At 38.0% G+C, this 27,190-nt stretch overlaps 2 protein-coding genes across 3 annotated transcripts in view; both read right to left on the reverse strand.

Moving 5' to 3' along the window:
* The window catches only part of LOC310724036 (craniofacial development protein 2-like), a 384,292-nt gene that overhangs the window by 58,855 nt on the left and 298,247 nt on the right, over nt 1-27,190 (reverse strand). The gene's annotated exons all lie outside the window — the stretch shown is intronic.
* On the reverse strand, nt 1,795-26,243 carry gcc2 (GRIP and coiled-coil domain containing 2). 2 transcript variants are annotated; one of them, XR_014532880.1, is made up of 24 exons: nt 25,891-26,243; nt 25,598-25,651; nt 25,418-25,502; nt 25,253-25,314; nt 24,543-24,647; nt 21,494-24,031; nt 21,198-21,240; nt 20,823-20,923; nt 20,549-20,647; nt 19,736-19,855; nt 19,235-19,399; nt 18,635-18,739; nt 16,925-17,087; nt 16,164-16,264; nt 14,368-14,445; nt 10,180-10,317; nt 8,978-9,099; nt 8,321-8,497; nt 7,682-7,899; nt 5,981-6,166; nt 5,126-5,265; nt 4,738-4,939; nt 2,106-2,229; nt 1,795-1,954 (listed from the first exon to the last, which is right to left on the reverse strand). XR_014532880.1 is itself a non-coding variant. In XM_083537633.1 (23 exons), exons 1-23 carry the CDS (start codon nt 25,894-25,896, stop codon nt 2,156-2,158), a joined length of 5,082 nt encoding a protein of 1,693 aa, XP_083393759.1. In that variant the 5' UTR covers nt 25,897-26,052; the 3' UTR covers nt 1,795-2,155. The 2 variants fall into 2 exon arrangements, 1 of the variants encoding a protein (XP_083393759.1); XM_083537633.1 differs by having other exon boundaries at nt 1,795-2,229; nt 25,891-26,052.

Raw genomic sequence — 27,190 nt, forward strand, 5'->3', positions numbered from 1 at the left:
AAACCATTTGCCATTATTTTTGACATTTCTTGAATTCTTATAATAAAATGTGAAGCAATCCGTTTATATTTATGCAGCTTTTTAGTGTAGTGTACTGTAGTGTACAGCTTTACTGTTCAAGTGTAGTTGAACAGTAAAGTCCCCCCCCCACTTCCATTTCCCTACAAATCAAGTGTTTTATAAGGTTTTGTAAGATAAAAGTCCCCCGGATTTTCATGAAGTATAGTGACGTCTCACAGCAACAAATAAATAAGTGGATGCATTAAAAATAAAATGAATTATTGCAAATCTTTCAGCATATACTGTCTGGGTGTGCGAGTAGGTGCATAAATAAGCTTCAGTTAGTTCAGAATGCAGCAGCAAGAGTCCTCACTAGATCTAGGAAATATGACCACATCACCCCCTGTTTTAATCAGTCTACACTGGCTCCCAAACAAATCTCGCATTGATTATAAAATACTACTACTGACGTATAAAGCACTTAACGGTCTCACACCGCAGTATCTGAGTGAACTTCTGTACCAGTATGATCCTCCATGCCTACTTAGATCAAAAGGTGCTGGCTATCTGTTGGTTCCTCCAATAATGAAGATTACAGCAGGGGGCAGATCTTTCTCTTATAAAGCCCCGCAGTTATGGAACAGCCTTCCAATCAGTGTTCGGGACTCAGACACAGTCTCAGTGTTTAAGTCGAGGTTGAAAAACATATTTATTCAGTCAAGCCTTTAATCAGTAGATTTTTTCTCAGGTAAAGGCTCAGATCTGGAGGGAACATGGATATAGAGTGTTTGGTGAACTGGGATATTTGTATGCTGTCGTCCCCTCACATTCACGTGTTCACTCAGGTTTGTTGTTGGTGGTGTGGTGGGTCGTCTCTTATCCCAGAGATCCCTCATGTCTGTGTTGCCTTCTGGTTCTCCCTTTTAGTTATGCTGCCATAGCGAGTCTTGCCGGAGTCCAAACTGCACAGTGACTTTAACTCTCATGCAACAATAGGTACACTTAATAATCCATATCCTTCTCTTCCTGTCACCCTCTCTCTCTCTCTCTCTCTCTCTCTCTCTCTCTCTGTCTCTCTGTCTCTCTGTCTGTCTGTCTGTCTGTCTGTCTGTCTGTCTGTCTGTCTGTCTGTCTGTCTGTCGAGTTAAACATGCTCCTGAGGCTCCAGTGACCACTGTTCCTGCCCCTCTCCCCTCCGTGGATCTTGCCACTTCATCCAGGCCTGCCTCTGGATAGTGTTCTCTTTGACTGGAGGCCACTCTGTGCAGCTGGGGAAGGTTTGTCATCAACGCCTTGGGTGGTTCCATGAAATTCCGGAGTAAGAACGGGAGCTTTGAGGATGGATTGGACTGTAGTTGATGTCAACAGTCTCCTACACTGACTCAGGAATTCATTTCGCTTTTGATCATCATCACTGCACCCCGCAACATTGTATACCTGCCACAAATGGACATTCGGTGTAACCCAGATGAGGATGGGTTCCCTCTTGAGTCTGGTTCCTCTCAAGGTTTCTTCCTTATGCCATCTCGGGGAGTTTTTCCTTGCCACAGTCGCCAGTCGCCACCGGCTTGCTCATCAGGGACAAACTTACTCATAAAGAACATATTCATTTTTAATCACCGCATTATCTGTGTAAAGCTGCTTTGAGACAATGTTCATTGTTAAAAGCGCTATACAAATAAAAATGAATTGAAATTGAATTGAATATAGATGTTCCAGGCTTTTTTTTTTTTTTTTTTTTTTCAACTGCAAGAATGCATGAAAAACAAGTTAGGAGTGTCTTTGACAATGTTATTTTTGGACTGTGATGACAATTTTATTGTTGATTGCAATCACAAGATGATACATCAGATTTACAATGTCTAGTAAAATAATTTTATTATAATCCTTTCAGTGTTTTGGTTATTTATAATCATTGTAGCATTAAAATGTATATATTAATTCATAATTTATTCTTGCCATTAAATATATATTTATGTATAATAGATAAAGATGACAAAGGTGTTTACAGAAAATATGAGACATGAATATCAAGTCAACACAATGTGATCTCTATAAGAAAAATAAACATATAAAAAAAAGAAGAAAAAAAAAAAGAAGAAAACATTTTCCTTAGACATTCCCAGATACTGTGGATACTTGAGGTTTTGGATTCTTATCTGATCCCAGACCAACTGTGGAGATATGAGGTCCACCCAGATCCTCTAGATGCTGCAGCCTCTTCTTCACCTGAACCAAACATTGTGTCAAGTCATTTAAAAATGCAAGTACAGAATGTCAGAAAAAAAGTGGCAACTTACTATTGATTTGCTACTACTTTAAATGCCAAAACACAAAAAGTTTATATACATAAAATCTAATACAGATACTGATAAAGTTAAGTCTTGCAGTTTACACAGACGTATGCAAATGACATTCAATCAACATTTTTAACAAAGAAATTTGTATAATTGTTGTGTAATTAAAACACCACCAAGAATTCCATGTTACTGTACATTTCCTGTGTCAATTCAGGTATCTATTCTGTACAAAATAATAGCAAAGATCTTTTTATATATACCTATATGAACAAAATAATAGGGACACCCGACCTTTCCAGCCATATGTAGCTCTTCCCACTGTAACCAACTGTAACTGACCTCAACCACTGTGTACACTGTGCACCCACTGTGTATAGTAGTAATGACAATAAAACCCTTTTGACTTGACTTGAATGCTGGCACACCCAAGGCCTGCTCACCCTACATCAGTACCTGACATTACTAAAACCCATAATAGCTCCTAAAAAGAAATCATTCCTGTGCAGGTCAAGGTTTATAGGTCTTAGCTTAGTTGTTTAAGCTTTTCAGTATGTACACTAAATTATCTTCTAATGATGACAATATAAAGCTTTAGAAAGCATTACAGACATTTATTGAAACAAGATGGTATAATAAAAAACTTGGTGTAGGCAAACTGTTGATGCAGTGAATTAAAGCTGAAATACATTTGCCTTCAATACAGTACTTTACTGAGAATATGACAGTCAAAACTCTACCTACAGTATCACACAAAAGAGAGTACACCCCTCACATTTCAGCCACCATTTTAGTAGATCACCCCAAAGGACAATACTATAGAAATAAAACATGGATAGATGTTAGTATAGTCAATGTGCAGCTTGTAAAGCAGTACAGATTTACTGTCTTCTAAAAATAACTATAAGCATACAGCCATTATTAAATAACTGACAACAAAAATGAGTACACCTTTTGATAAGTGCTGCATGTCATGTAAGCATGCAAAGTCCTATTCATCGTGTTCATGTTTTTGTCTGCTTTACAGGACCATATAACAAAGAACTCTCTGAAGATTTGAGAATTAGAATTGTTGCTCTTCACAAAGATGGGTGAGGCTATAAGAAGATCGGTAACACCCTGAAACTGAGTTACAGTACAGACGCCAGGGTCATACAGAGGTTTTCCAAGACGGGTTCCACTCAGAACAGGCCATCAAAGAAGTTGAGTTCTCGTGCTGTGCGTCAGGTGCAGAAGCTGGCTTAAAAAAAACAGATGCATAAATGCTGCCAGTATTGCTTTAGAGGTTGCAGAAGTAGATGGTCCACTTGTTCTGTAAAGCTGCTTTGAGACAATGTCCATTGTGAAAAGCCCTATAGAAATAAACTTGAACTTGTCAGAGCTCAAACACGGCAACAAGTCAGTTTGCATGACCGTCATCCCAGAAGGAAGCCTCTTCTAAAGTTGGCTCACAAGAAAACCCACAAACAGTTTGCTGAAGACGACCTGTCCAAGAGCATAAATTACTGGAACCATGTCCTGTGGTCTGATCAGACTAAGATAAACTTGTTTGGTTCAGATGGTGTTCAGCATGTGGGTCGACGCCCTGGTGAGGAGCACCGAGAACATTTTGCTATTCTGCAGTCAAGCATGGCAGAGGTAGCATCATGGTCTGGGCCTGTATGAGTGCTGCTGGTACTGGGGAGCTGCGATTCATTAACAGAAACATGATTTCCAACATGTACTGTGACATTCTGAAGCAGACTATGATGCCCTCCCTTCAAAAAGTTTTTCAACATAATAATGACTGCAAACACACCGCTGACATGGCAACTGCCTTCCTGAGGAAGGTGAAGGTGATGGAGTGGCGAAATATGTTTCCAGACCTGAGCCCTATTAAGCACCTGTGGGGTTCCTCAAGTGGACGGTGGAGAAGCGTCATGTGTCTAACCTCCAGCAGCTCCGTGATGTCTTTATCAAGGATTGGACGAGGATCCCAGCAACAACCTGTGAAGCTCTGGTGAACTCCATGCCCAGAAGGATTAAGGCAGTGCTACATAACAATGGTGCTCACAATAATGGCTGTATGTTGAGTTCTTTTGTAGAGGACAGTAAATATGTACCCCTATACAAACTACACATTGATTAATCGACCATATATCCATTTTTAATTGCTATTGTATTGTCCATTGAGAACATATAACATGGTTGCTGAAATGTGAGGGGTGTACTTACTTTTGTGAGATATTGTACATTAAAACTGAAATTGCTTTCAAAAAAATTTTAGTTTTCAATCTATTGTTTTTGTGGGAGGATTGGAGAATATCAAGATTTTTTTTTTTATTCCAGAGATTTTGGATCCAGGGACAATAACAGATGAATTCAAGGTCAAAATAAAGGCCAATCTTTTCTATAAGATCAAATCTGAGACAACAATACACACAGACACCAATTAACCTACCATGTGCTATTGCGGACAGTTTGCTCTTCTCTTCTGGGCTGAGTTGCAGCATTGTGTGTATGACAGGGAGCAGGGCCTGCTTCTCACTTCCAGCATGAAGAAAGATAAACTGCAGCAACACGTTTTTCAGATACTCCAGGTTTGCCACCGATTTCTCTCGCTCCTGATTCCGCTCTAGACGGCGCATCTCACTCTTCAAGAGCTACACAGGACATATTTATAGTTAGTCTATTAATTCAGTGTAATGGCTTGAATTTTATGCCGACACTGAATTTTATTTTTAAAATAACCACAAACATCCTTTACTGCTCAGTAATGCTGCTCCGAAATTGAAGATACAGCTGTGTGTGACAGTATAATAAAGTTTCCATATTAACAATTTGCTCACATTGATCTGCTCCATGAGGATGGCGTTGGTGGCTTCACTCTCGTGTAGCAGTCTGTTCATGTGCTCCATGCTCCGGGAGGCTGTATTCAGTTTGTTAGTTAACTCCTCCTTCGTGGGCTCCACCTGCCACACAAAGGGCTCTAAAAGCGCACACACACACGCACACAAAAAATGATAAGAAATTCCTAAATGCTGTTTAACCAATACCACTAGTGGCAGTTCTTATGCTTAATCATATAATGACAAGACCAACATTTAGATGTAAGTCATGTAAAAGGTAATAGGCATTTAAACTTTGTTGCCATCAGCAAATTAGCTGAAAATAATGTTAATTTTTATCTTCAAATGATGGAAAAGATATTAACATTTAATTTTAAACACACACACACGCACGCATGCAGCAGACCTTTATTTGGATGACCTTTACCGGCAAGACTGCATATATATGTCTTTTATAAATGTTCTCTTTCTCACTGATGCCATAACTTAATGATATTAACAAGAAACAAAAAATTTACGTCTGAATGATGACTTCCATGATTTCACTTTTTATAATTTTTTTGTTAATTGATTTGGCAGCGAGAAAAGTTGCATCATTCATGAAATAATCATTCATTCAACAGAATTAGGTCGATTCAACTCAGTGAGACCCCCCACAGTAGCCAAAATTGTGTTATTTACAGATAGTTTGCTAGTTTCCAGAGACTCTAATTGAAGTTAATTATGGATTTAAGGGTAAACATTCATTTCAATAAGTGTGATATTATGTGCCAAACCTCACAGAACACCCATCTGTCAAACCCTCAAAGCAACTATAATGAGCAAGATGCCACTTGAGTGTGGAAAACATATTACCATGTTTGGGGTCAGGTGAAGTGAGGAGCTGCTCGAGACTGGGTGGAGGAGTCCCTGCATTGGCGATAGACTCTGTTTCTGTTGTCTCCATTCCTTCTCCTTCCTCTCGTGCCATGTTCATCTCAAACAAAGGCAGATCCAAAAGCCTCTTGTCTATTTGAGGCTTCTTGCTTTGTGGTTGTGCAGCTAAATTGGCAATCACACATGTTAACATCAGACAAAAGAAGCAATATCTTAGCAATGGCTTACCTTCAACTGTAATATAACCTAAGAACAAGTGCTGATTGTCTGATATTCCTCAGTTTTTTTAGGTTGGGGCCAAAAAGTGCTTGGCCCCCTGCAGTACGACTTGGTATTTAATTGAATTTATTTCAATGCATGTTAGATTATTATATATGGACCACTTTTGTTTGACTTTATTAATGGCAAAAGGATAAAAAAATATTTAAAGTCGAAATACAAATGGACCCTATTAAAATGGCAGGTTCTTGTGCTGTGAAAGATTGAACCAAGATAAATCATGTCTTTTTTTTTAATGTGGCATTGCAACTGAAAGTAATAAACAGTAAGACTCATATAAGTGGAAAAAATAAAATAAATAAAAAAGGTACAATAACCTGGTTTGTACAAGTAGAAAAGCCATGGGGCACAAAAAACTTCCCAAGCTCAATGAATGTCAATTAATGATAGGTTACAAAATAAATTCCAAGACACTGAATATACCACAGAACATTAAAAAATCAATAGTGAACAAGTGAATAAAAAACAACACAACATTGACATTACTAAGAACTGGAGGTCCCCCTAAAATTGAGGGGAAGACTGGGAAAAGAACTGGTCAGGGAAGCTGCTAAGAGTTCTTCACATGTCAGTGCCACAGGGAGGGTGGCAGGTCAACACCATATTAACCCCCCAAAATAAATAAATAAAATACAAGCCTGGCTAAAGTTGACCAAAAAGAATAAATACATCCAATCTCCAAAAACTATTTGAAATAATTCGTTATGGTCTGATAAAAAACAAAGTTGAATTTTCTGGCCATAATACCAAAAGATATGTTTGGTGCAAAAAAGAGCACATCACTAAAATAACACCGTCCCCACAGTGAAGCAAGGAGGGGGCAGCAGCATGCTTTGGGGATGCTTTCCCTCAGCTGAAATTGGGGCTTTAATCAGCCTGGAAAGAATAATAATAATCTCAGAGTACTAGTAAATTCTGAAGTAAAACCTCAAGGCTTCTGCTAAAACTCAGAAGATTAAAAGGAATTTCACCTTTTAACATAAGCACATATAAATGACCTGAAGAGGGCTGTGCACCAACCAGTTTGTCTCGTTTCCGGTGTTAGAGTTGGAATGTCAAAAGAGCTCCAAGTCAAGATGTTGACTCATACCCACAATGACTGAATGCTTTAATAAACTCTAAAAGGTCCTTTACCTAAATATTAGTTTACAGGTGCGCACACTTATGCAACCAGGTTATTGTAGTTTTTTATTTTTACATATTTTTTCTAAATTAAATTTATAGGTTCGTTTTCATAATAAAGAGAACATGATTAATCCTGAAAATTATAAAAATTATGAAAAATCTGTCATTTCAACTATGTATAGACTGTTTATAACCACTGTAGTTAATCCAATATTTTTCTGAAAATGTGCCTACTGACAAACTTAAACTTGTTAAATAAAATTGTACTGCTCTTACCTGATCCAGCAGGTTCTTTTTGCAGCTGGAACAGCTGGGTCTCCAGACTGTTGATTTGGTGTTGCAGGGTCTCTACTGTGCTGCGATGTTCATCCTGCAAGTGGTGCAACTGGTCGCGCAAACTACTACGTAATGTTTCAGTTTGTGCTGTTAGCTGCGCCACTGTCTGGCTGTGCTCTGATTTTAGTGCTACATTCTCTGAATGCAGCGACAGTAACCTGGGATTGGGGTTAAAAATAAAGAAAAACATTTATAAAATAAACCAACCACAACCCATAAGCTGCACCGGTCAGAAATTTTAACTGGAACTGTAGTATTATACAGATGTTTTAGTTATTAAATAATATGTTGCTAGACAGTTCAGCTTGTGTTGTACTTAGTCTCCTGAGGGTTTTTAAAAGCAAATCAGAAGCTTAAGGCCATGTACAAGTTCAAGTCACTAATCAACCCTCCGCACTGAAATTCGAAAAAGTAACACATACTCCTGATAGTGTTATCTTGTATTTATTAATTGTGATAATCCTCTACGTTTTTTAATCAACTCAACATCTTTTCAGTTTATACAAACAAATCTGCTTTTTTTTGTAATGTTCATTTAATAAAACCAGCCAAATCGAATAAAAACAGCTCATCGATTACCTCTCTCGGAGTTCAGCCTCTTTATTGATGGTCTGCTGCAACATTTTGTTGTGACGCTCCAAAAGTGTGTCATATTCAGTCTGAAGCTGCTGCAGCTCTGAATTACTACTCTGTGTGTTAAGTTGACTTTCTTTCAGTTTGAGCCTCAGCTGCTCTAGCATTGCCTCAACGTTCTCCCTGCTCAGTGCAAAACATACAAAAGAACGTCGAATTAATGTTTGGTGTTTTGTCTGTCATCACAATTGCATTCAAGTAGAAACAGTTTAATCTATTAATGAATTACAACATGTAAGAAATTAATTCTCTGCAAAATCCAATATATACCAAAACATAACTACTGTGCCAAATCCACATATAAGCAACTTTGTCACTAAATTTCAGCTGAAATGCTTTATGTGCAAAACTGTCACTTACACTTACTGTTTTGCAAGTGCTTTCTAAATGTTATGTGGCAATGGCAGTTAAAACACAGCACTGCATAACTGCAGTGAAAATTTTTTTTATCTACCTATGAAAACTGTATGATTGTGTATGATTACACTTTTGAATGGATATGCATTACCTCGCATCATACAGTATACAACAAAAAAAACCCTTTCGAAGACAACAGCAACAGAAGTACAGCATAAACAGCATAATTAAAGAAGGAAATCTTACCTGTCCTGTTTGGAAAAATCCCCATCGCTTTGAGATGAACTCTTATGTTTCTGCTGCTTGAGCACATTGTGAACTCGCACCTTGTAACTCTCAAACTCGGACTTTGTGGACTCAAGTTCAACCTGCAACCACATGTAAAAAGCATGGAAGAATGCACTTTATATATATATATATATATATATATATATATATATATATATATATATATATATATATATATATATATATATATATATATATAAAAATATTATATATATTACATACATGCATGCATACAGTGCATCTAGAAAGTATTCAGACCCCCTTCATTTTTCTCTTTCTTTCTGATTTTGTTTCTTTTTTTCTTATTTATCCACCATTATAACCAATAAGGACAATTTGAATAAACAGTATTCTAGAATATTTCTAAATTATTTTAAATAAAAAGAACACATATTACATGCTCTCTGTGTTATTACAAGCACATTTGGCAGCAATTACAGCCTCAAGTCTTTTTTCTGGTCAGACTTACGAGGTTTGCACTCCTGGATTGGGGGATTTTCTGTCATTTTTTATGGCAAATCCTTTCAAGATCCGTGAGGTTGGATGGGGACAGTCAGTAGACAACCACTTTCAGGTCCTCAATAGGGTTCGAGTCAGGGCTTTTGCTGGGACACTCACAGAGTTGTCCCTAATCCACTCCCGTGCTGTCTTGGCTGTGTACTTAGGGTTGTTGCCATGTAGAAGGTAAACCTTTGGCCCAGACTGAGGTCCTGAGCGGTGTGCAATAGGTTTTTTTTGAGGATATCGTTGTAATTTGCTCTATTCAGCTTTACTTCAACCCTGACCTATTGCCCCCCCCCACAGCATTACACTGATATCATCATGCTTTGTCATTTTCTTCAGGTGATGGGTGGCACCTGGTTTCCTCCAGACATATCATTTAGAACTGAGGCTAAACAATCTTGGTTTCATCAAACCAGAGAATCTTGTTTCACATGGTCCTAGAGTTCTTCAGTGGGCCACCATGGGTTTTGCACTAAAGAGAAACTTCTATAGCCTCTAGTCACTCTGCCGTAAAGGTGTTTGAATTAAGACATTCCAAACTTTATATACAAAAATACACCCGATAATAAAAACCAAGAGCCACTTGCTCGGAGTATTAGATTCATTTAGCTCACCACTACAGGAGTTTGCATAAAATGAAAAAAGGTCTTAGATACCGTTGCAGAGCTCAGATCATTCTGCAAATTGGTCACTTGGTGCTGGTAGGAAGTGACCGACTTCTGATGCTGATCACTTATTGACTTTAGCTGCTCCTGGAGCTTGTGCCGGTCTGCAGTCAGTTCACTACACTGAATCTAAGAGAAAAACACACAAACACACACATTTGAACAAATAGCAACAGTTACTGTTCTTCTTCCTTTCACTCCAGACTGCCACTCTCCTTTGCTTTGCACACTACTACACAGTGCAACCCTCCTCTGCACATGACCAATCCATCTCAATCTCGCCTCTCTCACTTTGTCCCCAAAACGTTCTACATGCGCTGTCCCTCTAATAAACTCATTTCTAATCCTGTTCATCGTCGTCACCCCCAAGGAAAATCTCAACATCTTCAGCTCTGCTACCTCCAGCTCCACCTCCTGTCTTTTACTCAATGCCACTGTCTCTAATCCATACAACATCGCAGGTCTCACCACAGTCCTATAAACGTTCCCTTTCACTCTCACAGATACTCCTCTATCACAAATCACTCCTGTTATCACTCTTCTCCACCCACTCCACCCTGCCTGCACTCTTTTCTTCACTTCTCTAACACACTCTCCATTACTTTACACTGTTGACCCCAGCTACCTGAACTCCTCCACCTTCTCCACCTCTTCTCCCTGCAACTGCACCCCTCCACTGCCCTCTCTCTCATTCACACACATGTACTCTGTCTTACTCCAACTGACTTTCATTCTCCTTCTCTCCAGCGCTTACCTCCACCTCTCCAGGCTCGTCTCAACCTGAACCTTGATGCAGTCCAATCTCCACCTTAAACCGGTCTGCTGTTCCTACTGCACACTTCACTGCTGTCACACTGTCCTTATACATGTCCCGCACCACCCTCACATACTTCTCTGACGCACCAGACTTCCTCATACAATACCATCGTCTTAAACCATTTATTTGTTAAATTGTGATTTGGGTCATCATCATGCATAAAAGTGTTTTTTACCCCATATCGGTAGCCTCCCTGCTAAGTTTTCTTCTTGTTAATTTGGACATGATTTTTAAGCTCTGTGGACCATGGCTTCAGAAGTGAAATTAAACCAAAATATTGTTGAGAGAAGCCAACAGAAAAACATCTGTATAAAAGGTTGTGTATGTGTATCAGATATTTTTTGATGACTCTGCAGTAATGCGGCGTAAAGTACAGGAATCAGACTGTAGAATAGTCATTGATGTCACTGGCTTCAGTAAGTGATGTAAAAGTAACAATATACAGCTGAATGTAGCCAAGACGATGATGATGGTGGTGTAGGATCAAAGTTCCTGATGACCCTGGTTTCTATCCTTGAAGTTGGATGTGATAGACTTTGCTGTGCACCTAGACAATAGTCAATGTATGAAACATGATTCTATGGACCAGACACTGGGAACAATCCAGACTCTGCAGGACAGGATGCTCACCATGAACAAGACTCTCACCACCTCCATGAAGACCTCATCATGCAACAGACCAGTTTAAGCAATTTATCCATTCACAATAAACCAAAGAGCAGAAGGTCCCTCATACCACCGCTATCCATCCTGTAAACATTTTTTTATACATTTCCAAATTCCAAATGCTGCCTTAATTTTTCTTCAAGTACTTTTTAAAACCACCTTATGATCATCAGTACTATAACTACTGTACTTACTTCTGGTGCTACTTAGAATTTCATCTTTATTGTATTATTACGGAGTTGGGTTTCTGTAATCTGTATTCTGTGTTTATTGTCTGTGTTTTTTGTTGTTTGCTTTCACAACAAAATTTTCCAGAGAGATCAATAAAGCACCCTGTCTATCACAACCAGGTTATTGTGTTTTTTCCTTTAGTTTGTTTACCACTTCGTTTCCTTTTCTTTCTTTCTTTTTTTTCAGTCACCAACCTTGGCTGCAAGCTGTTAAGGTAGCCATAAGAGCAAAATTCTAAACTGTTTAAAATCTTTGTAGAAACCAGTCACCTTCTGGGGGAGAGTACAACCATGAGTACCATGGAACCGTTTATGTACACTACATTGCCTGGCCAAAAAAAACACAAAAAAAGGCACACTTTAATATCTTATTGGACCACATTCTGCTTTGATTACGGTATGCATTCTGTCACATTATTTATTTATGTCCAAAGTTGCATTAATGTCTCCCCAAGATCCGAAGGAATCAGACCACTCATTTAAGTAATTTAAATCTGCTCCAGCACACTCCAAAGATTCTCAAAGGAGTTCCACTCTTTCACAATTTGAAACCAATGAGCCTGGCATTGTCATCCTAGAATTTGCCCTTGCCAGAAGAGAAAGAAAAAAATTGAAATGGAAAGATGGAAATCCTGGTCATTGTGTACAATGAGGAAAATAAGTATTTAAACACCCTGCTATTTTGCAAGTTCTCCCACTTAGAAATCATGAAGGGGTCTGAAATTGTCATCGTAGGTGCATGTCCACTGTGAGAGACATAATCTAAAAAAAAAAAATATCCAGAAATCACAATATATGATTTTTAAACTATTTATTTGTATGATACAGCTACAAATAAGTATTTGAACACCTGAAAAAGTCAATGTTAATATTTGGTACAGTAGCCTTTGTTTGCAATTACAGAGGTCAAACGTTTCCTGTAGTTTTTCACCAGGTTTGCACACACTGCAGGAGGGATTTTGACCCACTCCTCCACACTGATCTTCTCTAGATCAGTCAGGTTTCTGGCCTGTCGCTGAGAAACACGGAGTTTGAGCTTCCTCCAAAGATTCTCTATTGGGTTTAGGTCTGGAGACTGGCTAGGCCATGCCAGAACCTTGATATGCTTCTTACAGAGCCACTCCTTGGTTATCCTGGCTGTGTGCTTCGGGTCATTGTCATGTTGGAAGACCCAGCCTCGACCCATCTTCAATGCTCTAACTGAGGGAAGGAGGTTGTTCCCCAAAATCTCACAATACATGGCCCTGGTCATCCTCTCCTTAATACAGTGCAGTCGCCCTGTCCCATGTGCAGAAAAACACCCCAAAGCATGATGCTTCCACCCTTATGCTTCACAGTAGGGATGGTGTTCTTGGGATGGTACTCATCATTCTTCTTCCTCCAAACACATTTAGTGGAATTATGACCCAAAAGTTCTATTTTGGTCTCATCTGACCACATGACTTTCTCCCATGACTCCTCTGGATCATCCAAATGGTCATTGGCAAACTTAAGACTTGCCTGGACATGTGCTGGTTTAAGCAGGGGAACCTTCCGTGCCATGCATGATTTCAAACCATGACGTCTTAGTGTATTACCAACAGTAACCTTGGAAACGGTGGTCCCAGCTCTTTTCAGGTCATTGACCAGCTCCCCCCGTGTAGTTCTGGGCTGATTTCTCACCTTCCTTAGGATCATTGAGACCCCACGAGGTGAGATCTTGCATGGAGCCCCAGTCCGAGGGAGATTGACAGTCATGTTTAGCTTCTTCCATTTTCTAACGATTGCTCCAACAGTGGACCTTTGCTGCTTGGCAATTTCCCCGTAGCCCTTTCCAGCCTTGTGGAGGTGTACAATTTTGTCTCTAGTGTCTTTGGACAGCTCTTTGGTCTTGGCCATGTTAGTAGTTGGATTCTTACTGATTGTATGGTGTGGACAGGTGTCTTTATGCAGCTAACGACCTCAAACAGGTGCATCTAATTTAGGATAATAAATGTAGTGGAGGTGGACATTTTAAAGGCAGACTAACAGGTCTTTGAGGGTCAGAATTCTAGCTGATAGACAGGTGTTCAAATACTTATTTGCAGCTGTATCATACAAATAAATAGTTAAAAAATCATATATTGTGATTTCTGGATTTTTTTTTTTGATTATGTCTCTCACAGTGGACATGCACCTACGATGACAATTTCAGACCCCTCCATGATTTCTAAGTGGGAGAACTTGCAAAATAGCAGGGTGTTCAAATACTTATTTTCCTCACTGTATATTTAGATACTCAGCTGATCAACCTTCTTGCCCATTAAAATTTGCTGAACCTAAACCTGACCAACTGAAGCAACCCCAAATCACAACACGTGAGAAGTCGAGTGGTTCTCTTCACGCTACACAGCTACTCAGTCCTAATTCTTCATCAGTGAGGCTAATCAGATAAAAAGGCTTAAAATTGTGTAGTCCTACAAAACATTAGTGTGATTTCTTTTTTACCTTGTGGTTCTCCAGTTGCTGTTGAATGGCCTCTAATTCCCCTTTCAGAGAAGACTGCAGGATCAGTTGAGCTGCTTCCTGCAAAGAAAAAAAACATTCAGTTTTACACAAAAATACAGAAAGTGTTCCCTCTAATTATCACCACATTATCTGTGTTCATTGTTAAAGGCGCTATACAAATAAAAATGAATTGAATTAAACAAAGTATATTTGTAAACTGAATAGCCACCAAACATCTCTCTGCCATTAACTTATATCTTACTTAATCTAGTGCTTTCACATCTGAGAATAACTGATGCTCAGAATTTACATACTGTACTGAGAATATCAGTAACACTATATAATAACACTGATTATCTCTTCATCATGGAACCTGTTAATGAGCGGAATATATTAGGTAGCAAGTAAACATTTTGCCCTCAAAGTTGACGTGTTAGTTGCAGGAAAAATGGCAAAGCGTCTTTTGAAAAGGGCTAAATTGTGATGGCTAGACGACTGGGTCAGAGCATCTCCAAAACTGCAGTTCTTGTGTGGGGTTCCGGTCTGCAGTGGACACATATCTATTAAAAGTGGTCTAAGGAAGGAACAGTGGTAAACCGGTAATGGGGTCATGGGCGGCCGAGGCTCACTTATGCATGTGGGGAGCAAAGGCTGACCCGTGTGGTTCGATCCAACAGATGAGCTCAATTTGCTAAAGAAGTTAATGCTCAATTAGTCAGGAGTGTTTTCACAGCAAAAGGGGGAGGAACACAATATTAGGCAGGTCATAATGCTTTGTTTTAGCATTAGTTGGATGCTGCACTGTACTTCGCATAAACTATATGCGACAAATATACAAATCAATTGGTGCTACATTTAAACAACCATAACTTTTCTTTTCAAACTAATCTGTAACCTGTAATATTTAACATGTGTATACTGTAATTATTTATATTGTGTTTTACATGAGGTCAAAGCTAGTCAGCTTTAAACTCGATCCAGAAAAAGTCAAAAGAAAAAACACTCCCTCAACTACCTACTCATCAAGTTGTGGTATTCTTCTAAGAGTTCTTTTCCTGTTTATGGAGTGATGCTAAATCTACATGACTGCTCACAGCATTAGGAGAAAACAGTATAGCATTTCATTCTTTTAAATGACTTACACTGTAAACAAGTATTCAATTCTATACAGATTATATATATAGGCTTTACGGGTCACTGTCTTCTAAGGAAAGTATACTTCACAGCTAGCTATTGCTGCGAACAGAAGACAATGGCAATGTCAGCCAGACCTGCAGATCATAAGATATGGGTCAAGCTGAATGCAGCATCATCACAAAATCTGGCGTCATACAGAATCTGTACACAGTCCATTTCCTCTAAAGGTTCCTTCATCACATCTTATTTTATTGTCACTTGGTCTCTGGTTTATTAATTTAATTAATAACAGTATCTACAATGATACAGAAATATAACTTATTTGGATTGAAAAATAAATTAATCGAATTTCAAAATGTAGGACATGTCTTCTGAAACCTATTTTACTAAACCCATCTTGATTGTTTAAATATGTACACAGAAAAGAGAAAACAAGGAATTAAACATCCAGTAATCTGATCTTGTGCAATTTGTCTCAATGCCAGAAGACAAAATGACTAATTAAATGCTAACATCCTGTAAGAGATCCTGTACCTAGAGTTTACATGATAAACACTGAAGGTAGTGGCACCTTTTTTAGTGCCCATGGTAAAGAATCTGAGCCGACAATAAACGTCATTAAAAACTTCACATGATAAAGTGGAGTGTTTGGAACTCACTTCCTTCTTGGCCTCTGCTAAATCCTTTTTAGTTTTTACCAGCAGCTGCTTAACCTTTGCAGTCTTCTCTTCTCTGCTGTCCACAAGTGACTTTAAAGACTCTAAAATAAAAAAAATAATAAAAAGATTAACATAACTAAGCAACTGTACTATAGAGAACATTATGCTCTTGAACATTGGCAGTTTGTACATCTCATTGTATCTTGTACTCAATGTTACGAATTTATTAATAGAATATATGGTCAATAATGTACATTTATAACAAGTTTGTTTCTATGTCTTAAAAGTTGCATCTAACATCTGTGAGGTCAAAATGTTAATTTTGAAAGAGTAACTTTTGTGGACCTGGTTTGTAATATGGAAAACTACAGGATACACACACACACACACACACACACACACACACACACACACACACACACACACACACACACACACACAAAAATATATACAATTTAATGAGGTAAACAAAAGTAAACTATTCTGCATTATGTATTGAATTCAGAGAGCTTTATAGATGATTGATATCCGAGTATCCGTGTTTCGAGAACAGACCCTAGGTTTTGTTGCCGAATTAGCAGTACACAGAAACAAGGCTGTAGTAGCAAAAAGCAAAACAAATTCAGTGGAAATTTGTGTGTGTTACTTTAAATCAGTTTAAGCTTCTGTCACATTCCTTCCAAATCTCTTACATACAATTGGCGAACATTTGTTTTAAGAACCTAATAAAAAAAAATTTTTAAGTGATGGACAGTACTTGCCTATTTCCTTCTCAAGTTTCTCCTCCCTCTCTCTCTGAGCTTGTGTTTGTCTTTCCTGCTCTTCTAGAAGTCTGTCCTTGTCAGAAAGTTGCAGGTTGAGCTCTTTGACCAGACGCTCATAATCTGCCATCTCCATATCCATCAAAGAGTTCTGCTGGGCATCCTGATAGAAAAGAAATATTTGCACTGAGGCTTTTAATAAACCAAAAAACTCTCATGATTAAGATATAATATACACAAAGTAAAATGAAGGTTGTAGCACTGCATGAATACGGCCAAATGATGGTTTTCCTTTCATAACATTTCTCAAAATGCAAAAATAATGTCCAGAATACTAAAATAATATATTAAATTCTAATAAAATAATTGAGCTACTTACCAAAAAGTGGGAAAAATTGTTTTTTCGAGCAACAAATTTCAAGGTTTACTTTACACTGACGCACAACACGTGCGAAACGAACCTGAGTGTTGTGATTATTTTGATTTGAGGAGCAATATTAAAATTTTTAAATGTAAAGGCACAAAGTATAAAAAACTTATTTAAAGCATTACAATCAACAAATTCTAAAAAAGACTCCTGGTGGACATGATGGACCTTCGACTGGACATGAAATCAAATCAAGCCTGCATTTTTTACTGTTACCGCAAAGAGCCACATCATACACATGGGCACACATGAACATCACCTATCCCTTCCTCTTACACACACACACACTGTCTCACACACACACAAACTCTCAGTTCAACCAAGTCCACAATCAAAAATATAATAATTTACAATAGCGTTTTTTTCTTTTACTATGCATGTTGCTTAGTGGGACTTCTGGCATTCCAGGTCAGAGTGCAACTGTGATTCAATAGCCGTGTTAATGTCCGATATTCTGTGTTCAACAGTGTGGCGGGCAGTTGGACGTCTGATACAATGCGTTTTAGTTTGTCGTTTTCAGAAGACAAGATTTCAACAACTTTACTGAGGCATTATTTAACAAACTCCCCTTCATTGTATGGCTTTTTAGCCCGTGCAATGTTCCAAGCCAAATTTAATTTTCCAAGCCAAATTTAATTTTCCAAGCCAAATTTAAAGCTACATTTTTGGGAAAACTGTATCTGCTTTTCTGCCTGACTTTTCAAAGTGACCAACTTGTGCTTGTGAAGTTCAGTCCCTTTTGGAAATTCCTGGTTGATGTTAGCATGGAGTGTGCTAAAGTGGCGCTGAAGCTAATGACGCCTGACATAAGGCAGAATCACTTGCCATTACGTTCAACATAATAAATATAAACTCTTCCACTCTGTTAAAAACGTCCTGTGTTTACCTTCATATTTTCCTTTTGCTGTGCATTTTTTCCTGCCATTTTGAGAGCGAACTTGACACAAACTGTTTATTTAAAATTTAAGTAAACAATTTGCATATGGAAGTTTGTGTTTGTGTTTTTTTTTTATGTGCGTGTTCACTTCGCTTGAGTTCGGTATTTGTCAAATGCGCATGTGCGTGAGATGAAAATACCGCAAAGTTTCCCAGTAGGGGCAAGATAATTTAAGTTTTGAAAATACTGTATTGAACTCAAGCGAAGCGAACACGCACATTAAAAAAAAAACAAAAACAAAAACACACAAACACAATTTTCGATATGAACGTAAGAGCCGCATGGAACCAGGCAAAGAGAGCCGCGGGTTGGCCACCCCTGCTGTAGGGTGTATACGTAAACATGCCTTCCTAAGCTGCTCGAGTTCTTGCACTGTCTGTTGCAAATGCTGTTTCTGTTTCTGTAGCAAAGCGTTGAGCTCCTCAACTTCCTTTACAGCACAGGCATGTTCCTTCAAACACAAAAAACATCAATTTACGTTATACATAAGTAATCACTAAATAAACATTCATTCATAATTGTGCATTGTTATACAAACAAACCAATGGTGAATGTGTATGTGTGTGTGTGTGTGTGTGTGTGTGTGTATGTGTGTGTGAGATATCTTCCAATTACATAACAGCTCATACCAATCCAGAGATGCTGAACTGTAGTACGCGATTCCTCCAAAACACATAAAGCAAGCCGCAGGATCTTTGTGAACTACTGCTCATGCTACTTCACAAAGCTCTCATGTACTCCTTGCTACTGATGGTTGTGGTATGAGTGAGATTTGAACTTATTTGTGATTAAAATGACTAATGATACAAATAAATGTGCAAGAATACATAAACCTTTTTTTTTTTTGCAGAAACATTTTTAAAGAGGTAAATACACTGTAAAAACCAAATGTCTATATGCAAAGTGTGGCTGTGAAGACCTTCTACTGGCACTGTGATGAGACTACCTTTATTTTTTGCTCTTTCAAACGCCTTTCTGCTTCCAAGTCTCTGTCCACCGAGGATTTGAGTTTGTGCATATCAAGAGCCTGTGCCTCCAGCTGTCGAACATTATTTTGGAGAGTCTCGATATGAGCCATTAGGTCTTCTCTCTCAGAGGAAAGTTGCTTATGCTGAGAGAAAAATTGGATTAAATTAAGATATACTTTTAACTGTATCAAGAATAATTTACTGACATACGACATTTACTGCTGACTGCTATTTTTTTGGACAGAAAGGTCAGAGCCCCTACTAAATGTAATGTAACTGAATAACTGGACAAATTCCTCTATGTATTTTAATACCTTTAATTTTGTAGTGGTCTAGATATTGTTCAGATATTTTAGTAACAGTCACTACTAAGAGACTACTTACATTCCTCTAGTTTAAACTAATGCTATTTAAATAGATGAAAGCTTTTTTTTTCTTTTTTCTTTTTTCTAAAAGCCATGTATTTGCACAATAATTACCTGTTCTACAGTGACATGAAGACGTTTGGTTAAATCACCAGCCAGTTTTTCTGATGCTTCCAGTTTCTCTTTCGCTTTATCCAACAGCTCAGTTTGCTTGTCATAATCAATCATAAGATTCTGAAATTTTTGTTAAAAAGAGCACATTTTCAACACTTTAATAAATAAAAATAAATGGAATGATAAATATATGAGGAGATCTGCAGAATGCAGCTGAGCAAGCAAGATAAAAAAAAAAGCACATATTGTAAACAACCTATTGTAAACACAATTATTATCTTCAAAGTATCGTTCGTATCCAAACAACATTGGCAGTTAAAAACTCATTATGAGCATGATGCATTTTGATATTGTTTTTAAAAGCCTCATAGTGCTGATGCAGTGGTGACTATAATGGTCATTTTTACTGATATTTTGAAAGACACATATAAATGCATGTGTTAAGCTGCTTTGAGACAATGTCCATTGTAAAGATTTTGTAACATTTTTTTATGTAAAAAAAAAAAAAAATTCATTTATGGCTTTCATTTATTTCAGCATGTGGAAGCACGGATCACTCTCAGCCCAACCAGATTTTTTTGATTGACATTAAACAGGGATATTAATTTTTCATTATTTTTTTTTTTTTTTTTTAGTTTGCGTTATGAAACAGAGAAAAAAACTAAAACAAAAGAGTATAATGATGATAGATAGATAGATAGATAGATAGATAGATAGATAGATAGATAGATAGATAGATAGATAGATAGATAGATAGATAGATAGATAGATAGATAAAAAAGGCAGTTGAGTTATGACTGCTGTATACTGTACCTTATAGGCCTCTGCACCATGGATGATGGCCTTCATGGAGTCTGACATTTTGTCTCTTTCAGATTTTAAAGCCTCCAAGTCTTCTTTCAGTCTAGATGCCTATATTAAAAATAATGTAATACTTTACATTTAAAAGTTAGAACAAAATACTACAGTCCTGATATCAACTTCCATGTAAAAATACACCCTGACATAAACGTTACTTCATAGAAGACAAACACCAGCAAGAGACACCCAATACAAATTCATTAAGACAAGTAGAAACATTACAAACCTCTTTTTTGCTGCAGTCCAGTTCCTTCCTCGCTTTCACCGCTACAGCTTTGAATTTATTCAAACGTTCGTCTTTTTCTTTGCTTTCTTTTTCTAAAGATTCTACGGAATGTGAAAAGAATGCCAGTATTATAGTAAAATAAAGTTTAATATTCCATAGGAAAAAGTGGCAATTGGGTAAAAAATAAATACCACAGCCATTACTTAAAATGTATGTGTAAATAACACCTGGAGACTTTCTAAGGTTAACTGGATAATTGTAATGTTTACAGAAATGTATGCAAGTCTTGAGAACATTAACACATGAATACATTATATTTATATGTAATGGATGTTTCATTAATTTGATAGAATGAAAAGAATAAAAAGAGCATACCTATTCGCTTCATATTTTCATTAAGTGTAGATAGCTTGGATTCCTGAAAATAAACAGTGATAACATTGGGCAAATATTACACTCATTTCTGAATATATATATATTCATATTGATACTAAAAACATGTCTTCATCGGAGTTTCATTAAAATACTCTCATTCTGCTATTACTACCATGTATGAGAAGCATAGAAAACAGTTCCAGCATATATACACCTCTATACAAGTAAAAAGAAAAAAAAACATCATGAGAACATTGATAATGATCAAAAGAATGCTTCACATAGCAACTACAAACCTGTAAATGGGAAATTTCTTCCTTTAGATGGACTAACATGGATTCTTTTTCACTTAGCTTCTGTTGGAGACGTTTCATGTCATCAGTTTCCTGAGCACCACCTTCAACTGCAGATTCTTCATGGTCTTGGCCCACCAACCTCCCTGTTATTTCAGCCTGCTCATTTTGGTCTCGCTGCAAATGTTCAGCATCTGACTGTTCTTCGTTCAGGCTCGTCTTCGGTAAGAGCCCTCCATCTCTGAGCTCAGACAACTGCACTGTTTTTTCATGCAACTGCTGCGTTAACATCAGTTTCTCTTCTTGAATGCTTAACAGGAGTTGCTTCAGCAATACAGAGATGTCCATGCCCTCATCTACGTTCACAGAGTAGTTCTGCTCCAGCATTTCACAGATGTTCTTCTGTGCATCAGAAAGTTTTCTTTCATGGGTTTCTAAACGCTCCTTTAGATCATCCCTTGCTTCAACCATGTTCACCAGGTCTCTTTTTCGATCCAACTTTTCCTCATTTAACATAATGTTGCTCTTTTGGTCTTTGTGAATGTTAGACTGAAGATGGTTCAGAAGCACAGAAATGTCCACCTCTCCATCTATTTTCACAGAGTAGTTTTGCTCCAGCATTTCACAGACATGCCTTTGGGTTTCAATATGTTTTCTTTCACTAGTTTCAAGAACAGTCTTTAAATGATTTTTCTCATCAAACAAAGCTTGCAGGTCTTTCTGTAGTTTATCCTTTTCCTCATTTGATACAATACAGGTTGATTTATCTTCTTCCACTCTGGATAGAAGATGGTTCAGCAATACAGAGATGTCTTGCTCCTCTTCCATTTCCTCAGAGTAATTCTGCTGAAGGACGTAACAAACTTGCTTCCGTGCCTTCAAAAGATTTTCATTAGTGTTCTTCAAATCGTTCCTTAAAGCATCCTGCTCTTGCAATGCAGACTGGTGCTCTTTTTGTAGTTCAGCCATTTTCTCATTGGACACAGCCAGGTCTTCTACTGAAACATTGCAATGCCTGGACAGTTGATCTTTTTCACGGGCTGAGAAAGAGAGACGGCTCTCCAGCTCAGCTACACAAGTCTGCAGTCTTTTCTTCTCATCTGAAGCTCCTTCCAAGATCATTAACAAGTCCTCAAACTTCTCAATTGTGATTTGTGCAGTGTCCTTACCACCCTGCTTACATTCATTCTGGATTTGTTTTACGTACATGAACATTTCTTCCAGTGACGCCTTGTTCCCGCTGATTTTTTTGTAATCTGGAACGATGTCCTCCTTGCAACACATTTTTTGCTCTGAACGATCCTGTGTTTGTTCTAAACTCTTTAATTTCTCTATTAGGCCATCTTTCTCCTGCAGCTTCTTCTCCAACATCTGAACCGAGACTGCAGCCTGCTCCTTCATGGCATTGTATTTCTTCACAAAGTCAGATGTTCGGTCACCAAGCTCCTTCTCAATGTTACTCAGAATTTCTTTGGTGTGCTCATATTCACTGACGATAGATTGTTTCTTCTCAGAAAGCACCTTACATGCGTTTTGCAGATCTCGTGCTTCTCGAACGATTGCCTCTTTTTCACGTTCGTGTTGAGAAACAAGACAAGCTTCTAGTTCTGTCATTTCTGTTTTGTGGAACTCTTTTAATTTTTGAAGAATCTGATTGTGTTCCTCAAGAGTTACAGTTTCTTCTGCATTTATAATATTGACCTCCTTTTCAGGGCAAATCTCACCTTCCTCTTTAGTCATTTGTAATTCATTGATCTTAAACTCCAGTTCTTCTTTTTCCATGCTGAACTCCTCCTTTAAATGTTTCAAATCGCAGTCAAGCTTAGTATTCACATTAGTGAGAAAGGTGAACTCCTCTTTAAGAAGTGCATTTTGTGTCCGCAAATCCTCTAGTGCTAATCTCAACTTGTCCACTTCAGTCTCTGGGTCTTCTAATAATGGGGACTCCGATGCATTAATTAAATCTAATGGCTTTTGGCTCCTCCTGGTGAGGTCTTCTTCTTCCTCTTGAACATCCTGAAGGTAGCCTTCTTTAAGAGCTATTTGCTCTGAGAGCTCTTCCTGGATCAGCAACAGCCTCTCTCTCTCCATATCAAACTGTGCAGCATTGATTTCAAGCTGATCTTCCAGATATCTGACCTCCTCTTCATGCTGTATGTTGAGTCCTGAAATCATCTCCTTAAAGTTGTCAATCTCCTCTTGGGTTTTTTGTAGAGCAATCTGATGAGCTTCCTTAAGACTTTCCTTCTCAGTTAGCCATTCTTTTTTAGCCAATTCCAGATTTTGCTCCAAGTCAATTATTTTGCTCTCATATTCTTGACAAACTGCTGTATTTTTAGAATTAAAGTCCTCCTGAAGTCGAAGTCGAAGTCTCTGGATTTCATCATTTTCACCTGCCATTTTTTTTAAAACCGCCAGTTCCTCTCGATACTTTGTGTGTGATTTTTCGAACTGTTCTTCCATAAGCTTTATCTTTTCGGCATGGCCTTTTTCAGAATCGTTCAGTTTTTCCTGGAGAACAGCTACTGTGTTTTCTGACTCCTGTTGATAAATGTTGAAAAAGTAAATGTATTGTTCTACCAAATTATTCAAGCTTAAACAAGGTAAATGATAAAGTGCACATTTTAGCAAATAATTGCTCATTTGTTTGTTCGACATTATTATACGTCATTAAGCTCCTACTTTATTTTGCACTACTTTAAGAGTGCACTGAACTTAAGAGAAAGAGAAAAATTACAAATAAAGGTGCAGAATGTACCCAATCCACATGCAGTACAGTGATCTAAAAGTCAAATACCACTGAATGAAATGAAACAGTTTTTGAATTTTGCCAAATTATATAATCAGATGAATAAAGCTTTCAGCAATCAGTGCAGTTAGACAAAGAAGCCAATTACATAATCTAGCGTTTTTATAAAATCCCAATTTACACACTGGTTTATGTTGCAGTGAGGGAGTCAAAAACAAGCAGCTGAAAACTATTCATGCTCAGAGACAGAAAAACTCTATAGAGAAAGTTGTTCTAGGCAGTTCATCTCCATCTCCAACTTACTTCTCTTTGGTTTCTCAAATTTTGGTTTTCTTTGCGCAGTACCACAAGCATCTGTTGAGTCTCTGCTTTCTCAAGCAATACAGCATCCAGTCTCTCGGTCAGCTCCTGTTGCAGAAGACCAGTCACACCATTAGTGGCACATGTACACCAATCAGGCATAACATTATGACCACCTGCCCAATATCGTGTTGGTCCCCCTTTTGCTGTCAGAACAGTCGTGACACGTCGAGCATTAACTTCTTCCGCAATTTGAGCTACATGAGCTCGTCTGTTGAATCAGACCACCACTGTTCCTTCCTTGGACCACTTTTGATAGATACTGAGCGCCACAGATCGGGAACAGCCCAAAAGAACTGCAGTTTTGGAGATGCTCTGACCCAGTAGTCAAGCCATCACAATTATTCCCTGTTTAAACTCTCTCAAATCCTTATGCTTAACAATTTTCCTGCTTCTGACATGTCAACTTTGAGGACAAAATGTTCACTTGCTGCCTAATATATCCCACATACCAACAGGTGCCATGATGACGAGATAATCAGTGTTATTCCCTTCACCGCTCTTATTGTTATAATGTAATAATGTTATGCCTGATCGGTGTAACTGATGTTCTTCTGCAGCTATATTTACATAACCATGAAAGCGTTAGTTTGTACACTTGTTCAGACTACATTATTATAGTATTCAGTTACCACTACACACTGGATGCTTACCTGTATTACAGATTCATTAGATGCTCCAGCTTGATGGGCTTTTACTGTTTTCTCTTCTAATTCTTAAAATAAAACATGGGTGTATGAGACCAGACAAAACTAGAGATTATAAAGTGAAATGAGAAATAATAGGAATTCGGATACTGGTAAGATTTGAGTGCCTACCTGCACACTTTGACTTTAACTTCTGCATTGCAGCCATCTGCTTTTTTGCAAATTTAATGAGGTCATCTTTGGACAGTGTGTCCAGCTGTCAGGTGCATTAGAAAGAAAGTGAACATCATTACTTTTGCCTCAGCAAACTTTTTTTCCCACGTTTAACATGTAAGGGGTTTAATACATTACCTTAGATTTTCCACTACATGAGGCGGAAGTGCCACACTCCACTTCCGGTTCCTTCTGTAAACAACCAGTAAGATCAGTTTACACATACGTTTCGTTACTTAACTAACTGCTTATCAAACATAGACTATGATGACACTTAGATGACTATGAGAGAAAGATATGCACATCACTAACCGTGTATCCTGACCAGTTGTAATACTCTGACTATCTGTACTGTTATACAGCTGGATTACAGATGCAGTGTATTCATAAAAAGAGTGTCAATTACATACAAAAAAAAGATGCCTACTCACCTCCATATTCACAGCTCACAGTCTAATTACTGATTTTGAAACAACTTTCACCAGCACAACATTCACAACACTGAGCTTCACGGAAATGCAGCACAGCAACCAGAGCGGTTATTTCCGCTTTCGTCAACGAATGCGAAAGCAAAGGGTGGAGAGGTTCTTACTGGATGGAAGGCCAAACGAGTCAAAATTTGTGAACCATATAGCATGGCATGCCGAAAGTGTCAAAACTGCTCACCGTGTATGTAACAAGTCAAGTCAAGAGTCAAGAAGCTTTTATTGTGATTTCAACTGTATATAGCTGAAGCAGTACACAGTAAAATGAAACAACGGTTCTCCAGAACCCTGATGCTACACATTACACACTCATATTACATCACTTCATTACCATAAAGGGGAAGTGGTGGCTCCAGCGGTTAAGGGGCTGGGTTGCCGATCGGAAGGTCTGGGGTTCGAGCCCCGGTATCGCCAGGCTGCCACTCTTGGGCCCCTGAGCAAGGCCCTTAACCCTCTATGCTCCGGGGGTCCCTTACGAGGGAAATAACAAGGTCTGTGACGTCGGAGTGACGTGGGGCCGCCTTCCCGTGGGCTCACCACCTGCAGGAGGGACCATAAGGGACGGTGCTGTGAGGATTGGGCAGCAGTTGGGTCCTGCTTAGACTGCTGCCCCCGCGACCCGGATTACGGATAAGCGGGAGAAAATGAATGAATGAACATTACCATAAACTGTTTACATGCCACTTTTGAACATCTTTTCTGGATTGATGCTATTACTCTTTTGCACAACCTGTTTACATATATATATATATATATATATATATATATATATATATATATATATATATATATATATATATATATATATATATATATATATATATATATATATATATAAAATACAGACTGTGTTAAAAGAAGAGGCCCAGTCTCAACTCAAATTCCTCCCAAATTACTTTAGTTTTTCTTTTAAATGGCAAATTTCCATATTCTACTGCAAATAAAATATGGGTAAAAGCAAGCGAGGGTAAATGTTATTTTTTTAAGAAGGGTGTTTCAAGTGAATTACCTTGTAGCACGTTCAATATTTGGGTCTTTGTTAAATATTATACAATCTAATAATGGGTTTGTTTGTAACATGCACAACAAATTCATAAACCTTTCAGAAACATGATACTTTCGGAGGTAATCTTAAAGCTCAACAGCGCCCCCAGGTGTAGGAAATACAAACAGAATGGCATGAAGCAAAGCTCAAGTCTAATGTAAACAGCAGCAGATTCATTGAGTCAGTAATTGATAGTTGTGT

The sequence above is a fragment of the Silurus aristotelis genome (assembly GCF_946808225.1).
Source record: "Silurus aristotelis genome assembly, chromosome: 3".
Classification (NCBI taxonomy): Eukaryota; Metazoa; Chordata; class Actinopteri; order Siluriformes; family Siluridae; genus Silurus; species Silurus aristotelis.

What these genes read in the sequence shown, in the direction of transcription:
- gcc2 (XM_083537633.1), bottom strand. An exon ending in AGCAACTGGAGAACCACAAG is followed by an intron (nt 10,318 to 14,367) that starts GTAAAAAAGAAA and finishes TTTTTCTCTTAG; the next exon opens with ATTCAGTGTAGTGAACTGAC. An exon ending in ATGATCTGAGCTCTGCAACG is followed by an intron (nt 9,100 to 10,179) that starts GTATCTAAGACC and finishes ATGTGGTTGCAG; the next exon opens with GTTGAACTTGAGTCCACAAA.